This window comes from Chinchilla lanigera, unplaced genomic scaffold (genome assembly GCF_000276665.1).
Source record: "Chinchilla lanigera isolate Chin_1 unplaced genomic scaffold, ChiLan1.0 scaffold00491, whole genome shotgun sequence".
NCBI lineage: Eukaryota > Metazoa > Chordata > Mammalia > Rodentia > Chinchillidae > Chinchilla > Chinchilla lanigera.
The window spans coordinates 3,730-14,009 of record NW_004955892.1 but is presented as its reverse complement, the minus strand read 5'-3'; the positions used below and the strand labels follow the sequence as shown (position 1 = coordinate 14,009).

At 40.7% G+C, this 10,280-nt stretch overlaps 1 protein-coding gene across 1 annotated transcript; it reads left to right on the top strand.

Annotated features, from left to right (window-relative positions):
• Nucleotides 1–203: 203 nt before the first annotated feature.
• On the top strand, nucleotides 204–9,517 carry LOC102022035 (glyoxalase domain-containing protein 4; the record flags this gene model as incomplete). Its single annotated transcript, XM_005415140.2, is given in 6 exon segments — nucleotides 204–348; nucleotides 4,432–4,568; nucleotides 5,681–5,767; nucleotides 6,035–6,148; nucleotides 6,243–6,329; nucleotides 8,870–9,517. Coding segments are annotated over 6 exon segments (636 nt in total), but the record flags the coding sequence as incomplete, so codon positions are not given.
• Between the last annotated feature and the right edge of the window lie 763 nt (nucleotides 9,518–10,280).

Below are 10,280 nucleotides of genomic sequence, written 5' to 3'. Positions count from 1 at the left end.
GGGCTACATAGTGAGTTCAAGGACAGCCTGAACTACACATCAAGACCCTGTCTCAAAAAAAGAAAAGGAAAAAAATTACCAGAACAAAAATTCTGAAAACCAGTTAATTCTGACCTAGGCAATAAAAGCAATAGGGTTTGAACTCCTTACCTTGTTCTGTGAAAGACTTGTGATTATACATGTAAACGTTACTGTTGTTATAGGGAATCACACTTGCTTCCAGCCAAGCTGTCAAGAATGCCAAGAAGCTGGAGTGGCCTCTCAGTGAAGTTGCAGAAGGAGTTTTTGAAATTGAAGCCCCAGGAGGATACAAATTCTATTTGCAGAATCGCACCCCACCTCAGTCAGGTAATTTTATTAGGACTCATGAAACTCAGTCTAAAGGCTTTTTTGTTGGGAGGAGAGATAGCTGGGTTTCTTTCTTTATATATCGACGTGGTGTGTCTTTCCCAATTCGGTGCTTTTACCTGTTCTCTGAGAAATTCTGTTCTCATGTTAGAGCATCAGTGCATTCACTACAGAGAATCTAGACTGATTTTGTTCTATTGGTAATGTAACTGTTTAGGAATCTTTCAGTTACAGATAACAGAAAACCTAACTCAAACTATTCTGATTTCCTTAAGGGCACTCCCCACCCCAGTACTGGGGATTGGACCCCACAGCCTTTGTGTTGAGCTATATCCCCAGAGTTCATTTTTTGTTTTGAAACAACTCAGCTGGACTAAAACTTGTGACCCTCCTGCCTTAGCTTCCCAGAGTACTGGATTACCCATGTATACCATCATGAGTGACTCAGAGCAGGTAGTCTAAGGGTCTGAAAGATTTCAGGGCAGGCTGATTCAGTGGCTCAGCAATGTTATCAGGAACCCAATTTTTTTTCTATATTCTGTTCTTTTCAGTGCATTTCTCTTAGACCTAGTCCCCTCCCAATTGTATGATGGCTGCTAGTAGTAGCAGCTGGGGCTGCATGCTCCCACATTTACTTTGGGTAGGAGAGGGGAACCTGAGTTCTTAATGTTTTTTTTAAGAGCAGAGCACCTAGGCATGGTGGTACACACCTGTAATCCCAGCATTCAGGAGGCTGAGCCAGGAGTATTGTCATGAGGTTGGTCTGTGCTACATAATGGGTTCAAGGCCAGCATGGACTACATGATGAGACCTTGTCTCAAAAACCAAACAGGGCTGGGTGGCATGGTAGTGCACAACTGTAATCCCAGCATTCTGGAGGCTGAGGCAAGAGGATTGCCACAAGTTTGAGGCCAGCCTGGGCTACATAATGAATTTAAGGGCAACCTAAACTGCATAGCAATACGCTGTCTCAAAAAATAGCAAAATTTTTCCTGGAATCATCCACCTAACTTCATGGTCAGGTGTAATATACTGTACCTGCCCCTCAACCAATCATTGGCAAGAGAAATAAGATTATCCCTAGACCAGGTAGCTGTACCTCATGAGCTGAGGTCAGTTTCCCAAACTCTAGCGCTGCTTCTCAGTGAGTGAGGGGTGAGACAGAAATGAGCTCACCACACTGAAGGGAAGAAGCCTCACAAGGTGTGTTTTATTTGTGGTAGGTAAAGCTTTAGCACATGTATTTAAGCTCTACAGACCCAACTACATCTCTGTCTAAAGAAAAGCAAAAGCAAGCGCATGCGTGTGTGTGTGTGTGTGTGTGTGTGTGTGTGTGTGCGCGCGTGCATGCACACACGCATGTGCTACGGAAGGCGAGGGCAGTGCCGCTTGCCCTTTCATCCAATGAGCGTGTGCCTGTAAGTGACCTGAGATGAGAGCCAGATTCTTTTCCCCACTGGTCTGCCTCAGCTCCCAAATGCTTAGTCTGATTGTAGTGTTCAGTGCTACTTGTTTTTCATCTGGTACTCAGCAAAAGAAAGACCAAATCGTTCTGATGTGTGAGGTTGGACCGGTTGTGTGGGACTTACTGAGAAGTGGTACTTTTGTACTTCACCGGAGACTTACGGAAGTTTTAGAGGTTTTTTGTTTTTGTTTTGTTTTGTTTTTTTATAAGTGGGAATCGTTATTTTATATACTGACTTTAAACCTTAACTCTTTTTCCTTTTTTTGTCTTTTCAAGGCAGGGTCTCACTATGCAGTTCAGGTTGGCCTTGAGCTCACTTTGTAGCCCAGGTTGACCTCGAACTCAAAACAATCCTCCTGCCTCAGCCTCCCTCGTGCTGGGATTACAGGCATGCGCCACCACGCCCGGCTGAATTTCAGATTTTTAGATTAGGGATGATCACCCAGTGAAGTCTGCAAATTTTCCAAAATCTGAAAAACTTCAAAATCTGAAACACCTCTGGCTCCAAGCACTTTATTTAAGAGATACTCAACCTGGACTTAAAATAATGGCGAGTGCCACAATACTAATTTTTTTTTGTCCTCTGCAATGGTAATGTCTTTGGGGTATTAATCTCCCACTGGTAATGTAGTCAAATCTGTCAGGCTGGCTGGCATCCACTCTGCCTTTCAATGCCTCAGTCCTGTGTAGTTTTACCTGATTTCCATTCCTGTCCCTGTATCTCTTCAGGCTCTGGGTCAACTAGGGTTTGTTATTTTGAAACAAATGGAAAAAACAAATTGAATCTGCCAAGAAGAGGCACCTGTGAGAAATGCTACTGACTGAGCCACACCCCTAGCCAGGTGTTAAGTGCTTTAATATAACTTTTGTTCTTTTTACAAAATAATGTATTTTTGGGCCGGGGATATAGCTCAGCAGTGCAAGCGCCTGCCTGGCAAGCGCAAGGTGCAATTCCCAGTATTAAAAAAAAAAAAAAGTAAAACAAAATAATATATTTTTAAAAAATAAGCACACATGTTATACATATGTGCACATGTTCATATATACACACAAAGCAAAAAACGAAGAGAGGCCAGGCATGGTGAATGCCTGTAATCCCAGCTTCTTAGGAGGCTAAGGCAGCAGGATCTCACGTTTGAGGCAGTCTGGCACTTAGCAAGGTAGTGTCTCAAAGTAAAATTCTTAATAAAAGAACAGGGTATAGCTCAATCACAGAGTGTTTGCTTTGCATGCACAAGGCCCTGGGTTCAGTCTTCAGTAAGACACACACACAAAAGCAAGAAGAAAGCAGCAGCACATGTCCAGCCATAACCACTGTGAAGGTTTTAGAGTATGTTTCCAATCTTGTATCCAAAAATATGTCCATACCCTTTAGTAATCCATTCCAGGAATTCCATTGCATTATTACATTGTAGGAAGATAAACAATTCTCTTCTGTTAAATATTTGTGTTGTTCCTAGAGTTTCATTGTTCTGGGCGATGCTGTACTGAATGTCTTTGTGATGAAAGCCCTTCATACATCGGCACTTACTTTTTGAATTGCTGCAAGTAGACTTGTTCTTCTTTCAACAATGTATATTTTCAAAGTTTTTGATATATTGTCAAATCACTGCCCAGAAATGTACTAATGTACACACCCCCAAGGATCACCCCCTACTGGATGGTTAACCCTGTTATCTTTTAAAATTATTTACCAAATGAACAAAAAAATAAAAGCACACACATAAATGTTCCCCAGTTGGATAAAAGATTTTATTTGAATTCTAATTTCTTTGACTGTGAAATTAAATAATTTTTCAAATGTTCATTGATCATTCCAGTTCTTTTTGTGAACTAGTTTGTGCCTTGCTGATTTACATACTAAGGACTTTTTGTTCTGTGTGTTATAAAAATTTTTCCCTGCTTTGTTGTTCACTCTTAATTTTAATTGTAATTCCTTTCCCCCAGTAGTAGGGATAGAACCCAGGGCTTTGTGCATGCTAGGCAAGCGCTTTACCACCAGCCCTGTAATTGTTTTTTTGGTTGTTGATGTCTAATGGTTTTCTACCTTGTGTGATTAACCTAGCAGACTTTTTTTTATAGTTTTTCTATCTTTGTTCAGATTTAAACACAAATCTTGTTCCAACCCAACCTGTGTTTATATTTTATTGGTTTCATTCTTTAAACTTAATTTCTTAACCCATCAGGAATGTATTTTGCTATTCAGTTGCAACTATTCTTTTCAATATGTTCAATATGTAACTATTTCTTTCTTGGTTTCTTTTTTCTTTTGGTTTTTTTGAGACAGGGCTTTGCTATGTAGTTCAGGCCAGCCTTGAACTCACAGCAGTCTTCTTGCCTTAGCCTCCCAAGTGCTGGGATTATGCCCAGCTTTAGTGCCATTTTTGAATAATATGCCCTTTCTTACTGACTTAAAATCCTTTTTTGTCATTACCTAAATGGGTTGGGGGCAGTGGTTTCTGAGGACCAAACCTGAGCTTGCACACGCTAGGCATGCACTCCACCAGTAGGCTACACCCCATAAACTACACCCTTACATGTACATAAGCCTGTTTGGGTGTTTTTATTCCACTCCACTGGCCTGACCTGTCTTTTCCTGCTGTCTTATTCTCCTGCAGATCCTGTATTAAAAGTAACTCTAGCAGTGTCTGATCTTCAGAAATCCCTGAACTACTGGTCTGATCTCCTGGGAATGAACATTTATGAACAGGATGAAGAAAAGCAGAGGGCTTTGCTGGGCTATGATGAAAACCAGGTGAGTGATCTCAGAGAGTTTCTAAGTGAGTTTTACGTAAAGGTTGTTCATAGTTTCTTCACAGTGATTTGGTATACATACAGATAAACAGAAAATAAAAGTTAATGGTAACCTCACTGCTTAAGAATTACTTTTCTATTTGGGGATATATCCTTTTAGAAGTAGAATGGGCTGGGGATGTGACTCAGTGGTAGAGAGCTTACCTAGCATGTTTGAGGCCCTAGGTCGATTCTCAACACTCCAAGAACACAAAAGAGTGAGCAGTGAGATTGCGTAGTCAGAAAAGATATAGACAAGGTTTAATCTGTGATCATAACCTAGCATTTGAACCTTACTGAATCCTTATACTCTGACCCAACAATTCTACTTCCTAGAATTATTTTATAGATGTCTTCCTCATACATACACAAAAAGAAGCATATACAAAGTTATCTATTGTAACATTGTTTGCATTAGCAAAATATAAGAACCTCTATGTCCTGTGGATTACAGTGATATTTCAATGACTCATTAATAAAAGGGATTATTATATAGCTATCAAAAAGACTGGTATAAGTCTTTATGTGCTGGTGTGGTATTGTGCTACCATTTGTGTGAAAAAGAAACACAGAGCTAGGTACAGTGGCAGGTCTGTAAGCCCAACTAGTCTGGAGGCTGAGGCAGGAGGACCACAAGTTCAGGGCCAGTCTGGACAACTTAGTGAGGCTGTCTCAAAATTAAAAAGGGTTGGGAAAGGAGCTCAGCTCACCCCGGCTTCAACTCTCAGTACTAGAAAAATATGTAAATAAAAATTTAGAAGGGCTTGAGATTTAATTCTGTGGTAGAATATTTACCTAGCATGTTTGCCTAATCCATGCATGAAGTCCTGGGTTCCATTCCCAATACCATAAAAAAAAGAGAGAGAGAGAGAGAAAACAACAAGGAAAGGATGGAGAAAGAGAGGTAGGAAATGTATCTAGAAGGATACATGAGAAATTACCACTGATTGCCTTGGGTAACAGGAGGGAGACTTCGTTTTTACTTTACTCTTTTAGTACTATTTAATTTTTTTTAAACTACATTCATGTATAATTTGCATGAAAGCATAAACCCACCTCCTTATTTCTTTTCAGTGTAAGCTGGAGCTCCAGGGCATTAAGGACTCAGTTGATCATGCAGCAGCTTTTGGAAGAATTGCCTTTTCTTGTCCCAAGAAAGAGGTAAGGTTTGATTACCTGATCTTTTGTTTAAGCTCTTTGACAGACTAGTTCAATCCAGCTGAGAACCTTGGCCTTGCTTTCTTACATGCATTCTGATTGTGGCTTTGGTATCAAGTTCAGCAGTTGTTTGAAAAACTACTGAGATAACAAAATCAAACAAGTGGTGCCTTGGTTCTTTCTGATCAGCTATTCCCCTAGCACTAATGAGGATCGTGTCATAACAGTAGTGGGTGACCTTTGCTAACTTCACCTTTTTGTTTCCTCCAGTTGCCAGACTTAGAAGACTTGATGAAAAGGGAGAATCAGAAGATCTTGACTCCCTTGGTGAGTCTTGATACCCCTGGGAAGGCAACAGTACAAGTCGTCATCCTGGCCGACCCTGTAAGTATTATCACAGCAAGGAGACAGACAGGCTGTACCAGGGTCTCTTCAGAGACACCTTTTTTGCCAAATTGTTTTTTCTTTACTGGTATAGGATGGACATGAAATTTGCTTTGTTGGGGATGAAGCCTTTCGAGAACTTTCTAAGATGGATCCAGAGGGAAACAAATTGTTGGATGATGTGAGTCTCATTTTTATATTTTTTTATATCCGCACAGCCTAAGGAGGATGGTGTACAGTGTATATGGGAAGGGCCAAAGCAGCAGGGCCCCTGGTTCTTACTGTCAGAACCATGCCCTTTGCTGTTGGGATGACTTTTTAGCCTGGGACCTGTGTCTTCATGGACACCTGTGCGACCTCTCTGTGGACTCGGCATCCGCACCTTCCCACAGCCTCCAGCTGCCTTAGGGAACCTCTGCAGTATAAACAAACATCATTAGTCCGCTCGGTGAGTGGAAATACCGTGCCTCTCACTTGCTTAGCCTGTGGGGCATCTCACCTCCTACACAGCATTAGTCTCTTCCTTCTTAATGAATTGTTCTCATCCGCATACAAGCAAGCTCCAATAGCTCCCATTTTTTGAACACCTTTTATTGACCCTATCCCTTCGGTACATTTTTTTAAAGCTTAGTATGTTTGCAGTACATAATAATTACACTGCTTGCGAGGGGTTGGTACATGTACATAATGCATCGTAATTCTTTGTTTATCCCCTTCTCTTTTCTTTCCCTCCCTCTATCTCTTGGTCCCCTTCCCATGTGCAAAAGTTCTGTCTCCTTACTCTCTGTTATCTTTTATTTTGCTCTTTGTTTATAATTTGAGTTTCTCAGGTGAGAGAAATCATGTGATATTTAAGCTTGTGTGTCTGATTTCACGTAACATGGTTTCAAGGTTCATCTACAAATGATTCAGGTTTATCTTGCTTTATGGCAGAGTAGTATTCCACTGTATATAAATATCACATTTTCTTTATCCATTCATCTGCTGATGGATATAAGGCTGCTTCCAAGAGTTAGATGTTATAAATGGTGCTGCTATAAACATGGACATACATGTGCCACCGTAAAATGATGTCTTTAACTCAGGAAGGTGGTTCAAGGGAAATACGTGGGTCAAATGGAGTTTCTAGTTTTGGATTTGTGAGGAATCTTCATACTGACTTCAATAGTGGCTGTGCTAGGCTGCCTTCCTACCAGCAATATAGAGGGATTCCTTTCCCCCTACAGCCTCTCCAGCATTTGCTGTTTGTTGATTTATGACAGATTTCTAACTTAAAAGTCCATCTCTCACTTAGATTTCAGTCTTCCCTGCAGTAGCTCTTGTGTCTCAGTTAAGTCCTTTTATGTCATTTACATCATTGGTGATGTCCATCGTGCCAAATCCAGCAACTGCTTTCCTATTTTAGTCACACTTGATTTTTCAGCAGTTTTCAAAGCATTGAAAACTGCTCACTGTCGCATCCCAGTTTCTGGCACATACCTGGAGTGTAGCAGATATTCTCCCAGTGCTTTTTTTTTTTTTTTTTTTAAAGACAAGATCTTGATATGTTACTCAGGCTGACCTTCTGCGCTCAGGCGATCTCCTGCTTCGGCCCCCTGAACAGCTGGGGCTGTAACTGCGGAGCACTGTACCCAGCTCCCCTCTCAACACTTTATTGACAAGGAGTCAGTCTATCCCAGGTCGGTTGGGTAACATCTGTGAAGCGCTGTGAGCAATTTTTGAAGAAGTTTCTGTTCTTTTGTCTGCTTACCTAAAATTTTGAGGAAATAATAATAATTTTTTCATGGGATTGTTGTGTTAATTAAGGCAGATGCTCAATTAATATTAAAGCAGGCAGTGTGTAAGAAATGCAGCCTTTATAAATTTTATCATGCAGGAAAGTAGAATCTTAAGCAGCCTATCAGTTGGCAGATTTGCTGGATTCTTCTACTTTCCTGCTGTTGACAAACTTCCTCCTCCTTTGAACTCTCTTCTCCTTTGGTGTTTGAGATCCTGTAGCAAATGCCTCAGCATACACACGCACACACATACTCCCTTGTGTAAAATAATTGTTTCCATAGCTGAGTCTTCAGCTGTTCGGCATACTCCCCAAAGCCTCAGACCATCTCTTCTGCCCCACCTGATCCCAGCATGGAACCTAGCTTATGAGGAAAACTTGTCTGTTTATTATTTTAGTGGTATTGAGGACCAAACCCAGAGCCTTGACACTGAACTACATCTCTAGTGCTTTTTATTTTTTTGAGACAGGTTCTCACTAAGTCCCTTAGTTGGCCAGGCTAGGCTCAAACTTGTGATCCTCCTGCCTCAGCATCCCAGAGTGTTGCAGTTACAGGCATACACTACCACACCTGGCTGAAAACTTTTTTTGTTAGAAAGATATTTCCAGCCAGGTATGGTGGTGCATGCCTATAATCCCAGCACTCGGGAGGCTGAGGCAGGAGGATCGCCATGACTTTGAGGCCAGCGTGGGCTATGTAGAGAGTTCAAGGCCAGCCTGCACTACAAAGTGAGACCCTGTTTCAAAAAACAAAACAACAACGATATGGTGGTATGGTATGCTGGTATCCACCAGCATCTCCTCGCATTCAACAAAATGCACCAGATGAACACTCTTTAAACGTTCATTTCTCCTCTGCGGACTGTGCAGTGAAGTACAAAGCAAGCTATATCTTTCATTTTTCAGACTGGGAACAAATGTATATTCAATTTTTGTTTCTATAGGCAATGGCAGCAGATAAAAGTGATGAGTGGTTTGCTAAAAGCAATAAAGTAAAGGCTTCGGGTTAATGGAAGACATCACGTGGAACAAGCATTTGTAATCCCCATCCAGCACCTGGAGCTCTGATGTATCTGCTTATGATAAATGTTCTTACTACTTAGTGGTGTCCTGTACAGGCAAGGAGGCCTGGCTGGTGGAGATTTGTGTATTTCCATCTTTGAAAGCACTGGTATGTTTTAGAAATGAAATGTGATTATCATTGCTCCAAGTAAAGGAGAATTACTGCTATAATCTGCACTGTCACTGGGATGGCACATTCTAGGTAACTGTATTAAATTAGTAACAAATTATTTTCTAGACTAGGACAGCTCTATGGGACTTTCCTCTTGGTTGGGGATGGGAGGAGTGTTACATTTTGAGTAGCCAGAGGACAGACAGAAGGATTTGATGTTTTGACAACCCTGACATGTGTGCTAGCTTCTTTATAATTTTTTAATCCTCTCAAGAAAGGATCTTAAAATAGGTTATATTATTTCTTCAGCCTGAAAAAAATTTGTTTTCTCTTTGATTCTGTACAAGTTGATTTTACTCCCTGGAAACAAAATTGTATTTGGTATATTCATTATTAAATTTTTAAAAAATGTTTCATATATTATGTATATGGTACAAATTCCCTATGATGAATGTGATCATTATGTATACCAATAAAATTAATTTTTAAAAATGCTTCTGAACTCCGGAGAGTGAGGCAGGAGGATTGCTGAGAGTTTGAGGCCAGCCTGAGCTAATAGCAGGACACTGTCTCAAAAGACAAAAAGAAGCTGCTGACATTAGGCTGTTGTGTGAGTCTTTATGTCTCATTATTTAAAGTGGTAACTAGGTTCACTTTAGAGAATAAACTAGAGAGACTAGAAAGGATTGACTCCAAGGATACCAGTTCCAGAATTACTCAGAAAAAAATTTCTGTTAAGCCAGGTGTGGTGGTGCACGCCTGTAATACTAGCTCTTGGGAGGCTGAGGCAGGAGAATCGTTGTGAGTTTGAGACCAGTCTGGGCTACAAAGTGAGCTCAAGGCCAGTCTGAACTGCATAGTGAGACCCTGTCTCAAAAAGACCAAAAAAAAAACATTTCTGTTAAATGACAACCTCTGCTGTTCTCCCTTAGTGGCAGTTTCCAGGTGAATTTCAGCTTCCCTTATCACAAGGGTGATCTTACTTTACTGGGAGGAAAAACATCTTTGTCTAGCTCTACAACACCTTTCATTCAGTTTAAATTCACTGTCTTAGGGAAAATTATGAATTTCAAAGCAAACAAGTTATGCATTCCTCCTTTTGGTAACTTTTTTCCTATACAAACTGCTGTGTCTCTATGATTTGTTAATTCTCAAATTTTCTACTAGGTATTAAGCAATTC